General features: G+C 50.2%; 6 protein-coding genes across 6 annotated transcripts; 3 read left to right on the top strand and 3 right to left on the bottom strand.

Annotated features, from left to right (window-relative positions):
* Positions 1 to 529: 529 nt before the first annotated feature.
* Positions 530 to 3094, top strand: F5B22DRAFT_493870 (heterokaryon incompatibility protein-domain-containing protein). The gene has a single exon (XM_047972376.1). It carries the CDS (start codon positions 715 to 717, stop codon positions 2662 to 2664), a length of 1950 nt encoding a protein of 649 aa, XP_047826070.1. The 5' UTR covers positions 530 to 714; the 3' UTR covers positions 2665 to 3094.
* On the bottom strand, positions 2841 to 4428 carry F5B22DRAFT_651377 (kinase-like domain-containing protein; the record flags this gene model as incomplete). Its single annotated transcript, XM_047979453.1, has 3 exons — positions 2841 to 3320; positions 3375 to 3584; positions 3661 to 4428. 3 exons carry the CDS (start codon positions 4426 to 4428, stop codon positions 2841 to 2843), a joined length of 1458 nt encoding a protein of 485 aa, XP_047826069.1.
* A 304-nt stretch (positions 4429 to 4732) lies between these two features.
* On the top strand, positions 4733 to 6515 carry F5B22DRAFT_493859 (glutaminyl-peptide cyclotransferase). The gene is made up of 2 exons (XM_047972375.1): positions 4733 to 5692; positions 5769 to 6515. Exons 1-2 carry the CDS (start codon positions 5037 to 5039, stop codon positions 6286 to 6288), a joined length of 1176 nt encoding a protein of 391 aa, XP_047826068.1. The 5' UTR covers positions 4733 to 5036; the 3' UTR covers positions 6289 to 6515.
* Positions 6516 to 8172: 1657 nt separating this feature from the next.
* On the top strand, positions 8173 to 9932 carry F5B22DRAFT_626521 (Oligosaccharyltransferase subunit Ribophorin II-domain-containing protein). The gene is made up of 4 exons (XM_047976255.1): positions 8173 to 8465; positions 8639 to 8837; positions 8929 to 9216; positions 9375 to 9932. The coding sequence occupies exons 1-4, from the start codon at positions 8335 to 8337 to the stop codon at positions 9612 to 9614; spliced, it is 858 nt and encodes a 285-aa protein (XP_047826067.1). The 5' UTR covers positions 8173 to 8334; the 3' UTR covers positions 9615 to 9932.
* An 852-nt stretch (positions 9933 to 10784) lies between these two features.
* On the bottom strand, positions 10785 to 12265 carry F5B22DRAFT_639665 (CDP-alcohol phosphatidyltransferase; the record flags this gene model as incomplete). The annotated part of the gene is made up of 4 exons (XM_047977746.1): positions 10785 to 11804; positions 11871 to 11996; positions 12063 to 12172; positions 12250 to 12265. 4 exons carry the CDS (start codon positions 12263 to 12265, stop codon positions 10785 to 10787), a joined length of 1272 nt encoding a protein of 423 aa, XP_047826066.1.
* Positions 12266 to 12863: 598 nt separating this feature from the next.
* On the bottom strand, positions 12864 to 14845 carry F5B22DRAFT_626509 (uncharacterized protein). Its single transcript, XM_047976254.1, has 4 exons — positions 14595 to 14845; positions 14186 to 14402; positions 14041 to 14129; positions 12864 to 13982 (listed from the first exon to the last, which is right to left on the bottom strand). The coding sequence occupies exons 2-4, from the start codon at positions 14292 to 14294 to the stop codon at positions 13584 to 13586; spliced, it is 597 nt and encodes a 198-aa protein (XP_047826065.1). The 5' UTR covers positions 14295 to 14402; positions 14595 to 14845; the 3' UTR covers positions 12864 to 13583.

Below are 14845 nucleotides of genomic sequence, written 5' to 3'. Positions count from 1 at the left end.
TGAATTTTGTCGAATGATTGTAGACTTGTACATGTCATAAAACCTATGGAAAACTACCTACCAATAGATGTTCTTTTAGCATGTGACCTAGTGGGCTGCCTAGGGGTCAGGTCTATGCCTACCTAGGTGCTCGGGTCCTTGACCTAGCGCTACTTTGCAAGCTTACAGCATGAAAGAGCACATCCAACTTTTCAACAATGTTACATTTTGAGACTTGCATACAAGTAACGCGCCGTTGCATCGTTGTGTTTCCAGTTTTGTTAATATGCATTTCTGATACCCATTATAGCGTGTACGGTTGGCTTGCGCATGATGGCTGGCTTTTCAGCCTGCTTCTTAGCTGAGACAGCTGGCAAACACAAAGGCAAAGACATATATCACACGACTATGTGCTTTTAGGGGTGGCTTGATCTAAGCCGCAACTCATTCATCAAAGTCTAGCCAGCTGAACCACCCTGAAGCCAATTAGAGGATATCATACAGAGTTATCGGACAGGACAAATATAAATATGCCCCCCCTCCCCCCCTTGCCTCTCCCGAATTACAGGGTGATGTTCTAAGAGGTAAGCACGATTAGGAACGTGGAGGCATCTTCCGCCCCCCATCAAGCCCATTCCTGCATTGCTAGGTAAAAACAGTTTTGGCCTCTTCATAAACCCATTAGAACATCGTGGTCATACCCCCTTCCCAGTGAGCTCTCTCATATGAGCCAACATGTCAAACAACCCTTTACACTCGACGCGACTTGGGCCAGACACTCCAGTTATTAGAGGCGAATCCAAGCGCGCGATAAGAGAACGAACGCCCGTGCGACAACATGATGATCAATTGAGCGGGAGACTGAGTTCTGCTGTCTCGTTATCTAGACTCAGGCTCAAGGACGAATTCCACTACAAGGAACTGCAAGACCAAGAATTTCGCTTAATCCGGCTAGCCTCCTCGACTTCGTCAGGCATCGAGTGCGAACTATTTCATGCGCCTTTGAGTCAACCGCCAAGCTACGTTGCCGTGTCGTACGTTTGGGGTGACCTTGATGATACTGTCTGGATCAGGTTGAATGGGTGTGCATTCAGAATCACATCTAACCTGCATGCTGCCCTCAAGACTCTGCTCAAGCGACCCGGAAATGCCGTTCTATGGGCCGACGCCATATGTATAAACCAAAGAGATAGGACAGAGCAGTCGCAGCAGGTCAAGCTGATGCCTAAGATCTACAGCAGTGCGCAAGAGGTCGCCATATGGCTGGGCACGGAATCAGACGATAGCAAACGAGCCCTAGACCTCCTGAAGACAATTACCACAGTAGCCGTTGCAAGTGCCGGAGACCACACTGTGATTGACACAGTGATAAAATCGAAGGAGTGTCAACCTCACTTCACGGCACTCGTGACGCTTTTTGAAAGAGACTACTGGAGTCGCCTGTGGGTAGTGCAGGAGGTTTTGAATGCGAAACGGGTTGAAGTATACTGTGGAGAGTCCCAACTCCCTTGGACAGTCTTCCAAAGAGCCTGCCAAATCTTCCAAAAGCACGAAAGTGCCCTTAAGGCTCAGTTCCCCGGCGGCCTGGTGCCGGGTTCCAGACAGGGCTTTTCTTACGCACATATTCTGAGCTCACAAGGGCCGGCAAGCCTCGATTTTCTACGGCGCGTGAGAAACGTCGGGCCAGAATCTCTCCTTGAAGTATTGCATATATGTAGGAAGAAGCTTACAGCCGATCCCCGCGACAAAGTCTTCGCCGTCCTAGGTATTCTGCCGGAACACATTCGCCGTAGATTCCCTCTTGATTACAACGCATCTATCAAAGAGGTGTACACTAATGTTGTCGCTTTCTTACTTAATCAGACGCGGCGGGTTGATGTTATCTGCGAGAATATCTATTTCCCCATCCACATCAGCAATATCAAACTGCCAAGCTGGGTGCCTGACTGGTCTAACTCGACCCAAGTCGCAGCGCTGGGTTTGACATACGGCTTCTCGGCATCACGGGACACTAACGCCAACTTTCGATTCGTGGATGATCCGAAGCGAACTAGGTTAGACCTTTTGTGTATGCGCCTCGATACGATCAACTCTCGGGGAGTGGCGGTTGGAACTTTCTGTGGGCTGGACGACCTCTTGCTAGCGTTCTTGCATTGGCGAGCCAGATCTCTGCAGATGTCTGTAGCAACCGACAAACATTACAAGACACAGGAGTTACGAGACGAGGCATTCTGTCGTACTTTGAATTTTGGTCAACCCTCCGAGTGGAATACACCGAGTCGGTGGATGCAAGTGTGCTACCATGTATTTGCTTGCCTGCTGGGCGACCGGCTGCCCCAGATACCACTGGACGACGAACTTCAACAACATGCCAATTTAGACCTGGGAATCGCGCCAGAGAGGCGAAGAGGTATCATTATGGATAATTGTGCTTCTGCTATGATGGGTCGCTGCTTCTTCACGACACATGGTGGTCTGGTTGGAATGGCGTCGGGGGTTATCGAGACAGGAGATGTGGTCTGTGTGCCATTTGGCTGCAGTACTCCTGTCGTATTGCGCCCAGAGGGTGGAAGCAGAAAACACAAATTTATTAGCGACGCTTATGTCGATGGGTTCATGTATGGCAAAGCTCTCGAGTTATACCAGACGGACCTTGAAATGGCCACGATCTACACGTTGATTTGAGAGGTTTACAGTTGACGTGCGCCTTACATAGTATGGTTCGGTTCTTAGAAGTACTAGATATCGACATTCCTCGTCATTACCATAATACGGAGAAGAGGTACTTTACTATGAAAACCAACTCCGTTGACGAGCCGCATAGGAATAGGATGAGACCCCCCTTGCGGCTACCTCAATTATCACTCCTCGTTCTGCCCTGGACCCGGCGAAGGAATCACTGCTAAGCCACCAAGCCACGCATCACCTACAAGCTTATCGACCGTCGGGCGCTCTCTCGGCGATGGAATCAAGCAGCTCTCGATAAACTTGATGCAACCATCAGACGTGCCATGAGAGCGCAGTAGCTCCTTAGACAGTGGCCTTCTCAATATCACGAAGTGCGACAAGTCTTGGCTCTCTTCGAAGGCGGCTTCGCCGGTCTGCATCCGATACACCATCAATCCTAATGACCAGATGTCCACAGCCATGCTGTACACTGGTATCGTTCCGCGGGGAAGCGCGAGGTCTTCTAAAGTGAAGATGCCTAGGACTTCGGGGGCAACGTAAGCCATCGTTCCCACTTGGGTGCGCAGTGCCGTGTTACCCTCGACACGCTTGCTCAACCCGAAATCTGCAATCTTCACCCACCAGTCCGGGCGATCTCGTAGAACAAGGATGTTCTACCATAGCAACGGTCAACTCGAGGTGGTAGACAGTGAGAGGAGCTTGCTTACTTGTGGTTTGAGATCTCGGTGAGCAAATCGCTGCTCATGCATGAAACTGAGGCCTTCTACAATTTGACTTGTTATCTGCCTCGTATCATCTTCAGGTAGGGGTTCTGCGAGGTAACCCTGCAAATCCCCTAGACTCAGATATTCCATAGCAATATAGACACTTGATTCAGTATCCCACCAACCACTCGATTGCACGAAACAGTGACTATACTAGAGCAGGATCTCATACGTTAGATATCAACAGTATGGAAGATATGACCACACAAGGGACATTAGGTCACTCTACCTTGCGATGAGAGAACTTGGCCACGGCCTGCAATTCTCGGCCGTAGTCGATGGTATCGGCCCACATATCCTGCTTCTTGATTTTCTTGACTGCTCGAAACTCACCTTGCTTCGGGCCAGACACGCACACCTCGAGCCACACAGTACCACAGCCGCCGCGACCTAAGAGTCTCGATTGCTTCCAGTTCTCCGTCACGGGAGCAGCCCGCTGGCCACTGCCCGGTTCTGCATGCGCGTACGTGTGCTGCGTGACGCCATCATGACCGACGGAGGACTCGAGGCGCAAGTCCTGGACGAGGTCGGAAGAGATAGCTGACGGCTCACGCCTTGCATTATGCACAGTGAGCGTCCAGTGCTGGCCAATACAGTTTCCCGGCGCAAGATGTGGGCCGTAGCTATCGAAATAGACGTCCAGATTCTTCTCGTCACCGGTGAATACGTTGGAGAAGCGGTAGAAGCCGTCGCCCCAGGCGTCGACGCGCCAGTACTGTCCGTCATGGGAGCTTGTCTCGACTAGCACCGGGTGTCTGAATTCGCCCTCCTCATCAAACACGTCGACCGCGCGGGAGGTACCAGCCTTGACAGTGTGAAGGCGGTAGTATCCCGGCCGGTTAGTCTCACTGAACTTCCACTGGCTGGTTTCATCACAATCGTCTATATTGATCATAGACAACGATCGAGAGTCCGGGGATGCTAGGATCCGGCGAGCTCCGGACCAATTGTTGCTCAAGACGTAAGTATTGCTTGTATTCAGTGTTTCAGGAGCCATCTTCGAAAGAAGACTCTCGCCGCCGATAGCTTGTACGATTTATTTTGTGTAATAGGATAGCTAGCTAGGTATGCCTAGAGTTGACCCCGCCCTACTGGTTCGCAGAGTTGCTGACACCCTCCCTCCCTTGTGACCGGACGGACGCCACTCGGCACTATGAAAACTGCACCTTGCGGCTGAAGTTGCACTAGGACTACCGACTACATCTAGGACTTTACATGTTGTCTAGCCTATACCAATGAGTGAGATGTGATGGGAGGAGTATCCAAATGAGACACAAGATAATACTTGTAATAACCGGACTCAGGACCCTAACACTCCAAACCTCCCATATGATAACGATAATCTACAGTTCCTAGTTGTTGTTTAGGTAAGTATAGGTAAAGTAGTAGGTACTTAAGTTGGAGGCTAGAGGTAGCTTAAAAGAGAAACTGGCCAATCATATTATGTGTGGTAGCCCAAATAGAACATGTCCCCTTCCTTACTTACTATGTAGTTGACAAGCTGTCCACAATTTTATCTAATCACTTAACCCAGTCCAGATCAACTGCCTCGGGCATCGTCGCCGTGTTTGGATAGCAAGATGCTTAATCGCACATCAAGTTGCCATGGGTCACAGGGCGTCGCCTCGCCCAGGATGGCGATCCCTTCTTAGTCATCTGGCCGTCATCAACATCTACCTCCCTGCGCTGGCGCAGGCATACGCCCAACTTTCCGACGCCGCTCTTCGAAATGTTCCCAACGGCGCCGAGGCTCTGAACCCGCACACCGGCTCGCTGCTCTCTCCGATCCTGGTCCCGCGAGTCCCTGGGACGCCCGGGTCCTTCGCCGTGCAACGTCATATCGCCGACTTCTTCGCCCGCGAACTCCCGCTATGGCGTCTCGAATGGCAGAACTCGACATCTCGCACCCCTGCGACGGGGACAACGGACGTCACCTTCTCGAACCTCATCTTCACGCGCGACCCACCGTGGACTAAGGGGAATGGGGACGTCGGACGCCTTGCACTCGTCGCGCACTACGACTCCCTCTATAAACCCGAGGGTTTCATCGGTGCGACTGACAGCGCCGCACCATGCGCCATCCTCATGCAGGTCGCGCGGGGCATTGACGCCACCTTGACAAAGAAATGGGAGGCCATGGCGGAATCTGACGACGCGGGGCTGGGACTGGAGGATGACGAGAAGGGTGTTCAAATACTATTTCTCGACGGCGAGGAGGCGTGGGTGACATGGTCGGACACAGATTCGCTGTATGGCGCGAGGTATGTGTAGCAATGAATGCTTGAGAAAGCAAGCATATCAGACAGTTATGAGGATGAAGGCTTACTAGTTTCACAGATCCCTCGCCGAGAAGTGGGAGGCAGAAATGTACCCCGCGCAATCGACATACGAGTCTCCGCTCAGTGCCATCAACCTCTTTGTCCTGCTGGATTTGCTAGGACACGTGGATCCGCACGTGCCATCATATTTTCCCACCACGCATTGGGCGTATCAAGGCATGGCGAAGATAGAAACACGAATGCGAAATTTGGGTTTATTAGCTACGCAGCCGCAAAACCCGTTCTTGCCCGAAAGCGACAAAGCAGCTGAACGATTCAGACGTGGTGGCTATATCGCAGATGACCACGTCCCATTCATGGCACGCGGTGTGCCGATACTGCATGTCATCCCCACGCCATTCCCGCCTACATGGCACACTATGGACGATGATGCTGATCATCTTGATTCGGCGAGCATTGGGGATTGGGCGAAGATTGTCACCGCTTTTGCTGCCGAATGGCTTGAGTTGGATGGATTCATGGCTCAGGCAGTCCATGAGGGAGAGAGGCAGGCAATCAGGGACAGGACAGAATTATGATATGTGAACCAACCTAGGACCAAGGTGCTCAAAATTCTTCAAGAATCTACACTTTGATACTCATCATGGTAATGTGAGTGAATATAATATAAAATAATTGTAACGTTAGTTAACTATAACTATACTTTTATTTTAATAAAAGTGTAACTATATAAAGCTATTTGAATAGCTAATATTACTACTTCTCTTTATATAGATGCTGCAAGTTATTTCTGTCTGAAGCAGAGGGGCAAAGGTAAATGGAGATTTTCCAAGGTCATTGATAAGAGAGTGCCTCGAGTGTTGATATGCAACTTCCCCCGAGTGAAAGGAGGAGGGAACCGTGGCCTTTGAGACCCTACCTAAAGTGAATTATTAGTTGAATTGATTCCGGTGACAGATACGGTGGGCGTGCCTATGTTACCCATAGGCACCCTTCCCAGTGGATTCCGTATCCAGATGAACCTACCTCCTTGCTATCAATTCCTACCTAGATTCTAGGCCCTCACTTAGAGCCGTTGTCACATGCAAGCAGCGGTGCCGCAGCCAAACCTTTGAGGACGTACGAGTAGAAAACGAGGTCGCTGCTATGTGCCTTATGCGAAATACTCTCGGCAGTCTTGATACAATGCTGGTACCTGACGTATTTGCATGGGGTCGAAGAGATGTATGCTCAGATGATGCGATGGCAGCTTTACGATTCCCGAACCTCGCCAATTTTGAATGGCTGGGACGATCAACTGCAGAAAAGACTGTATCACTTTCTTGCTGAAGGCATTGTTCCACTGGTCCGTAACAATTCGGTGGCACGCCAAATATTTGTCCACGGCAATTTGGGTAAGATTACTTAACACCCATATTAATAATATAGTTAACACGCGTTATAGATACTTATAATATGTTGGTCGATCCTATTTCTAAGAAATTGACAACAATCCTTGACTTCGATCTATCCCACGTTGCCAGCCCTGCAGAAGAGTATTTTTACTCTTTAACTAACCTGGGGTCAATGTTGGCCATATGCCTGGCTGGGTAAATGGTCACAAACAGGAATTTATCGACAAGAAGAAAAAGGTCATACAATCTACCATTGAGAAGTCCCTTGATGAAGGAAAGAATCCAGGAATTCATAAAAGTCTTGGGCAATGGAAGTAATTTCTCAGACAATGTTCGAGGGGTTCTCAAGAAAGAATAAATGATCAGCGTTCTCTTTAGGGCTTGGACTCGGGTCATACTTGCTACCATTCTACACCCATCCTAACTCCTGGTAAAGCGTCATGTTTGCTCTAGATCTTGAGAGATGTGACATGCAGTGTGATATGCGATTTTACATTCCTTAACCTGCGCCCCAGGCCAGCAAGTTGGCACACTAACAGGAGATGCTTCATTCTCCTATACAACATCACCCGATGTGTATATAGTCACATCCGAGGTTTCTTGATTTTCAGGCCTCATTCCCTAGGCTTCATCCAGTGGTTTCTTGATTCCATGGGAGCAATATGACGTTGTCCAAACTATGACATAGAATTATCCGAAAGCCGCAAGACTGGTATACCACGGCGTCTATTGGGACTCCTGGTAGTCCACGGCACAACAATTGACTTTGGATGAAAGCCAGAGATGTCAGGTCACCGTCAACTAGGTCTATCACGGCAAGCAACTTATATTGCGCATAGAAAAGCGTTGCAGCATCAGAAAGGGTTCCATAAACAGCATCCTACACAAGCTAAAGGTGAAAAGTGATTGCCTGTTCAACACTTGTCACTTGTACCTCAGTCTCTACAGTACATGTTGGTGTCAATTGAGCTTAGTCACACTGTAGTAGTGCCAAGGTAGCCGCAAGGGACCTCCTGTGGGGTACCTACTTTCCTGGGTGGAAACAGGTGTTCAATTGAACGGCGGCAAGAGCCACGCCGCCATCTCCAAAACCACATATCAACCCACGCATAGCACAACTGCGCTACCAACTTTAGCCTCGTCGCGCGAGTTGATTGACAGCGACCAGTTTTCGATGTGCTGAGTACATTTACCCATCCCGTCACTCATTTCCTCAATTACGCAGCCGTCATGCGTTTCCTCCGTTCCTTCCTGACTCCCCTGCTCCTAGCTGCCGGTGCGGCTCAGGCTGCTTCGTCATGGGGATTCGATGATGCGACTGTCCAGGTGAACGCCAAGAAGGCCGCCGGCACCAAAGAGAAGTACGGTTTCGCCGTCCAACACAACTCTGGCAGTCTTCCATAAACTCTTCAGTTCGTTCGTGCGACGAGATACCATCAGGAACGTGGGCTCAGCATGGCTGACCATCTGAGCTTGACCGACGGACGAACTGGAACGAGATTCCTCTAATGGCTTGCTAATATGGACAACACAGGTTCTCCGAGACAAACCCACTATCTCAGCCTATCGCGATTAGCAATACGGACAGCATAAAGGTTCTATTGGTTGCTAAGGACGGCGGCAAGGGCAAGCGACCGCACCAAGCTTTCGTAGTCTTGCGGGATGAGCTCTCCGGCCTCGAAGCTCCATTTCCCATGACGGTCAAGGAGAACGGCAAGGCTGTAGTCGACATTGTACGTCACTACCGCCTCTACACGCCTCCATATCTTCCCAGATATCTTTGCCATGTCATGACGACAAGCTAATACCATCTATCTGGCTTAGAAATATGCCGATCTCCCCGTCCAACTCGCGACCTCGACCGCCCCCCTCAAGGCATCCGTGGTGCTGGCCTCCTTCGGATCATCGCAGGGAATCAACAAACCCGCCTTCTCCGTGGAATTGAAGATTGACCCCAATGCGACACCTCTGATCTACGAGAAGCCCCTTCGCTACGGCAAGCGCGAGGCCATCAACCATATCTTCCGCGCCGATCCTAAGAACCCACCCAAGGTCATCTCAGCCTTCTTCATGCTAGCTGTTTTGGCTACGGTACCTGCATTATTCATTGGCGTACGTCCCGTCTACTCCCCGTCTACTTCCCCATCACTAGCCCATATAGAATGCGTGTCCAATACTGCTCAAGATATCTTGAGGGTTAGGCAAGGCAAAAAGATTTTTTTAAGTTCACGCTCCAATTGTGCAAGTAAGCTAACCTCAACAATATACAGTGGCTCACCCTAGGCGCCAACGTATCCCATCTCCAGAGCGCCCTCAGCACCGCGCCCATCGCCCATGGCGTCTTTTTCGGCTCGCTCGTCGCCCTCGAGGGCGTCTTCTACCTGTACTACGTCAGTTGGACGCTCTTCCAAGTTCTCCCTGTCATCAGCGTCGTCGGCGCCGCCACCTTCCTGAGCGGCGCCAAGGCCCTTGGCGAAATGCAGAGCCGAAGACTCGCCGGAGAGAGGTGATTGTTCTCTCCATAGGGGAGCCTATGCGATGAACCTGCTAGTAGTTCAGGGTCTAAGGAAAAGCAATTGATTGAAAACAAGGGAGCTGACGCTCCCCCCTGGTAGTCAATCGCCCGTTGATTTAGTAACCAGGAACAGAACAGAAATGGTGCACTGATTGATTGCGCTGCTTGGCGCGGTAGTGTACTTACTACCTATGAGCATGACACAAAAGATATGAGATACCGTAGACTACTAGAAAATATACTCATTTCACTGTACAAGTGTGTATATATATGTATATAGTGAAGCAAAAAAAGCGTTGATTCAAGTTATTAATCTGAGTTGCATCCCCCAAGATGTAAATATTGACATATTCTCTTGCTATTTTATGTGGATCTATCCTATTCCCACCTACCTACGTCATCTCTTGCGTGCTCAATCTCCAATTCACCGCGTAATATGTGAGGCCGCACTCGTGTAAGACGTATGTAGGTACACAGATAAACGAGCCCTTCTCGTAAATGGAATCTTATGTGGTTAGTCTACTTCATTGCCGCTACTTCACTTAACCTGGACAAGCGAGATATGTAGATTATTCATCTTTCGTCAGGACATAGTATAATAAACCGTTTCGTTCGCTGTGGATGTGTGTATGAATATACGTGTACGTGAAAGGCGTATATCATACTATACACAAACCAACTGAAAATCATGCCAGCATCAAATTGATCCCGTTCTCTCCCATTTGTCTATTCTTCCTCCCCCGAAACCCAGATAGAGCGAGAGGATAAACGTAAGAGTAGGAGGACGTAGTTACCATGCTCTGCCGTTACCACCTTGAGAACTCCGTAGGCCCTCCGTTCTACATTCAACATATGCTTGCCCTCTCATCAGCCGTTCGCTCACCCGCCTGTCTATATCTAGCGCCAAGCAGTGTCCTTGCTTCGCTTGGCTTGTTCTAATCCTTGTGTGGATTGCTAAGTCTCATTACAAATTATATATCATAAGGGTGGACGAAAGTCAGGTTTCCAGACCACGGGGTGAAGAGTTAGTTGTCTAAGGTGTTCCACGGTCCTCGGGCAAATAACAAGGATGAACGAATCATCGGCAAGTGTTTCCAGAAAGACGTTTGCCGCCTACCACAGCGCATAGATATGTGCGGGAGGTGGTTTGATGACGCCATGCTGGTCATTGCATCTTTTTCCCGTTCGCTGTTGCGCGCTTTAATTCTAGGGCTTTCCGTTGGTTCTCGACCTGTTTCTCGTGGGGTATTGTGAGGCAATTGATGCCGAGGAAGTCGCATATACTTGTGGTCACGAGGAACGCCCAGCGGAAGTACACTACGAGGGAAAAGAAGAAGTAGGCCCAGAGGTAGTAACGCTCGTGACGGGCTGAAATGGCCGGAAGACCGAAGCGCGGGAGGTTGCCGAGAATGGCACCGCCGACGAGCGGGATTAACATCACGGTCCAGTATGGGAAAGGTTGGCGGGTCAGATGGGCGAGTATCATCTTGGTGGTCATGCGGCCGAAGACGAAGGACATAGTTAGGCAGAAGAGGACCAGATGATTCTCACGCATCAAGGTCGAGTGGGGCGAGTACAGCCATGCTCCAATGGATAGTGTATAGACGGCCATAGGGATCCATTCGAGGAAGACAGGAAGGATGGGGAGGTTGTTCCTCCGGCGCGCTTTGACAACGTTCAATACGCAGAACGGCATGTGGCCCAAGACTAGTGAGCCGACGATCACGAGGATCCAGATGTCTCGAATCGAATGGTCTCCGACAAGGTGATCATATCCGAACAAGTTCTTTTCGCCAACAAGATCAACGATTCGTTCAGTCCAGATGCCCGGGCCGTAGATACCAGAGAGGGCCATGACACTGCATGCGATCAATATACCCTCAGTTGGACCGTTGAAATATCCGAGATATAACGTGTGCGTGTGGTATGTCTCCCAGGTCGAGAAGAACATAGCAAGGCAAGGGCACAGGGCTGTGAATACGCCGGATTTCGAAGTTCCCAGGGCCATCGCGGCCGTCTCGAGCAGGCTCCCCAAAGTACAGTTTAAGGAGTCAATGCCGTGGTCGAATAGCTCGCCTAGTCCACTCGAGGTGCCCGTTCGTCTTGCTTGCTTGCCATCTACATTATCCATCGTTTGGTACATGAAAAGGCCGAAAGCGAAGCTGAAATATAGCCATGACGGACCCTGATAGTTGACACGGAGCGGTCAGTTGTCAACCAAGCTAGGAGGTGTAGGCTGTGGGTGTCATACCGGACCAACGAGATCTGGCATTACTATGACAAGTAACGCAACATTTGCCAAAATGAAGCAGAACCCCAATAAGGTCACCATGTTTGGCGCAAGCCATAACGGCAGGAGCTCAACAAAGGCATTCCACTACCACGCTTGTTCAGTATTCGTTTGTTATCAGGGATCGCACATGGAAGGCGAGGCGAGACGTACGTAGGGTCGAAGGATATAGTTGGATACGGGCGACTTATCGACGGCCGAATACTTGTAGGATCGGAGGTGTATGAGCGCATCGTCGGACACACATTCGGCCGCAGCCTTCCCTGCATAGAGAAGCGAAGTCAGCCTTGCGACGACAAGATTCTCCAAGGACGTAGTAGCACCATGTTGGGCTACTTACTGCTGTTTCGGGTCATACTGGCTTGGCTAGCCCGAAGGGTGTTTGTTTGATCTGAGGGCGATTTCACAGACACAAAGTATGGTTACAGCTGGTCCCCCCCGGCCCGGGTATACCTTGCCCAACGTGGCAGATACCGGCAATCGCGAGAATTGCTTACGTGCCGAAGCTGGTGACTGAGTGTGGGAATCTTGCTCGGTGGAAGTCAGAAAGCTGTTATAGATCTGATCGCGGGGTTGGCAAGACACACAAGACAAGGTCTTTTCAGGGGAGATTCATCGTGGGGTAGCTTTAAACCTTACTCACCTAGTAAGTACCATTCAGACACTCCAGACACTCCGGTTATAAGCAGCGTAGGTTTGGATAATATCGGGGGTAAAGGCGCAATTGTGATGAACGGAAGACAGACAGACAGACAGCTTTGATGACGGTGGTGATTCTTGACAAGTAATTTACAGATGACCTCTATGCTGCACCTTAGAGGATACCTACCTCAACCACATGCAAATTGGCGAGGCGATTTGAGCCGCGGGAGCTCAGCTGTGGTGGGTACCTCTCTGTACATTGATTTTACCGCCGGAGAGAAGTAGCCATTTGGTGTTTAGCACTACGTTAGTACCTACCTAGGTACCTAGGTAGGTACATGTAGGTGGCTTAGGGGCTTCCGAGAATATTCTGTACCGGGCTGTCTGTACCTTAGGTACCTAATCTAGATCCGAGCCGCCCTCACCCTTCCCCAACACCGCCATCAACCAAGATTGATCTACCGAGACTTTGCCAGGAGTGAATTCAAACTGTTGGTCCAAAACTTGCTTCTGCGGTGGTATTCTTGCCAAGATTTATATACTGCCTGCCTACGTATTACTGTGTCTGGATCAAGGAGCGCCGCAAAAACGCACACACTAGGTAGACCCACTGTCAAAAGATCCCTGATGCTACCCCTAACATGCGACAAGGGGATGGGCAGGGATCCTCGGATATTTAGCGGAGTGTGGCAGACTCTTTCATGACTAGTTAGACAGCAGGATTATCTTGTAAATTATTAAGTGTAGTAAGGTAGGGGGACTGTCTGTCTGTGCTGGGGAAAACAAATGGCAGTAACTCTATCCGCATCGTAAAACCTCAGAGATGCCCATCATGATTCAAACAATTATTCCTGAAATGAGCTTGCGGTTGTTCCCAACGCCAGTCGCTTTAGTGGTAAATCAATCTCATCTAGCACCGTTTGGCTCGTCATGGGCAATAAGCCGGCCAAGATGCAAAAACAATCGCGTGCGAGCGTCATCTTGGAATCCGTTTCCCGTGCACATCGAGTATCCCATCACGCCCTCCGGGATTTAGAGAAGGAGAGAGCCCAGGCCAACGCACGCGGACAAAGCAAGACCACCAACGATAGTGCCGTACTGCAGGAGGGAAGAGGCACCGTTCTTGTTCGAGTCTGAATCCGAGTTCGAGTCGCCGTCACCTAGACCATCAAATATCTGACCCGCACTGGTTGTAGCCGCTGCTGTTTCAGTGGCAGTGGTTGCTGTCTTCGTCTCGTTGACTCGCGTTGGATTCTGGGCACCGCACGGGTGGTTCTCTCGGCAGTCGCTCGCGCAGGATGCATCGCCACTGCACTTGGCCACGCATTGGGTGCCCCATTCCTGGCAGATGAAGAATGGCAGAGTGAGCGAGTACTCGGAGAGATTCGGCGACTTGCCGTCCTCACAGACGCAGCCATATGTCAGAGCCATCTAGCACCAGGGGTCAGCGTTGCTATGTTGTTTTCTGCAAGGGAGATTATAGACATACAGGATCACAGTCGTTGACCTGGTAACCTCCCGGTGGCGATTGCTGGCAAATCAGAGGGCATGTGCTCTTCTCCTGGTCACACCAGTTGTCTACATGGCAGCGTCAGTATGAAATCTAGCGTGGCACATGGGTTTTGGAACTGTACCTCTGGTGCTCAGCGGGACAGTAGAGGGATCAATGGAATACTGCTCCTGGGCTTGAACCGAGGAGAGGAGAAGAGCGGCCGTAGCCAAAAGGGTGCTCAGAGAAGGCATAGCGTTTTTCTCGTTGAGGGTTTATGTGAGCGTAAGAGTTTCTTCGATGTAGCGTTATTTAAACGAGGGCGGGAAGCGAATTTGATCAGTCAGAAATGAGGCATGGCACTATATAATAATATATGTATCTCTCTCTCTCTCTTTCTCAGTAGATATTAAAACAAGTAGTATGATTAAATGGGAAAGTTGGAAGAAAGAAGTAAGTCTGAGGAAGCCAACCGACCAAGTTAAAAGCGAGGGGACTGGGTCAGGGTTGACGGAAAAACAACGAAAGAAGAAGGTTGGAGGCTGCGTACTTACAGCAGAGTGTTATGTATGCTAATTATGAGGAAAAGCTTCAGGCCAAGTCAAGTGATCCAAGGGGTCCCGGGAATAATACAGACGATTAATTCCCCATACCATCAATTCGACATGTCGAGGTCCAGGAGAGGACAAGCTCGGACAGGGGAGGTCTCCAGATGGCGTGCCATGGAAGCAGGGGGGGGAGGTGGTGGGCATTTGCAGCTTCGCCAGCGAGACGACATTCTCCGACACTGTACATGATAGCACAT

This window comes from Xylaria bambusicola (genome assembly GCF_022495145.1).
Source record: "Xylaria bambusicola strain CBS 139988 unplaced genomic scaffold F5B22scaffold_67, whole genome shotgun sequence".
Taxonomy (NCBI): domain Eukaryota; kingdom Fungi; phylum Ascomycota; class Sordariomycetes; order Xylariales; family Xylariaceae; genus Xylaria; species Xylaria bambusicola.
Note: the sequence above shows the minus strand (reverse complement) of the source record. Positions and strands in the feature narration are given on the sequence as shown.

Excerpts from the sequence above, each read along its gene's own strand:
- F5B22DRAFT_493870 (XM_047972376.1), top strand. The coding sequence starts at position 715 with ATGTCAAACAACCCTTTACACTCGACGCGACTTGGGCCAGACACTCCA.
- F5B22DRAFT_493859 (XM_047972375.1), top strand. The coding sequence starts at position 5,037 with ATGGGTCACAGGGCGTCGCCTCGCCCAGGATGGCGATCCCTTCTTAGT. Across the intron at positions 5,693-5,768 it reads GATTCGCTGTATGGCGCGAG|ATCCCTCGCCGAGAAGTGGG; the intron begins GTATGTGTAGCA and ends CTAGTTTCACAG.
- F5B22DRAFT_626521 (XM_047976255.1), top strand. The coding sequence starts at position 8,335 with ATGCGTTTCCTCCGTTCCTTCCTGACTCCCCTGCTCCTAGCTGCCGGT. Across the intron at positions 8,838-8,928 it reads GCAAGGCTGTAGTCGACATT|AAATATGCCGATCTCCCCGT; the intron begins GTACGTCACTAC and ends TATCTGGCTTAG. Across the intron at positions 9,217-9,374 it reads TACCTGCATTATTCATTGGC|TGGCTCACCCTAGGCGCCAA; the intron begins GTACGTCCCGTC and ends AACAATATACAG.
- F5B22DRAFT_626509 (XM_047976254.1), bottom strand. The coding sequence starts at position 14,294 with ATGCCTTCTCTGAGCACCCTTTTGGCTACGGCCGCTCTTCTCCTCTCC. Across the intron at positions 14,130-14,185 it reads TGTCCCGCTGAGCACCAGAG|ACAACTGGTGTGACCAGGAG; the intron begins GTACAGTTCCAA and ends GCTGCCATGTAG. Across the intron at positions 13,983-14,040 it reads AGGTCAACGACTGTGATCCT|ATGGCTCTGACATATGGCTG; the intron begins GTATGTCTATAA and ends CCCTGGTGCTAG.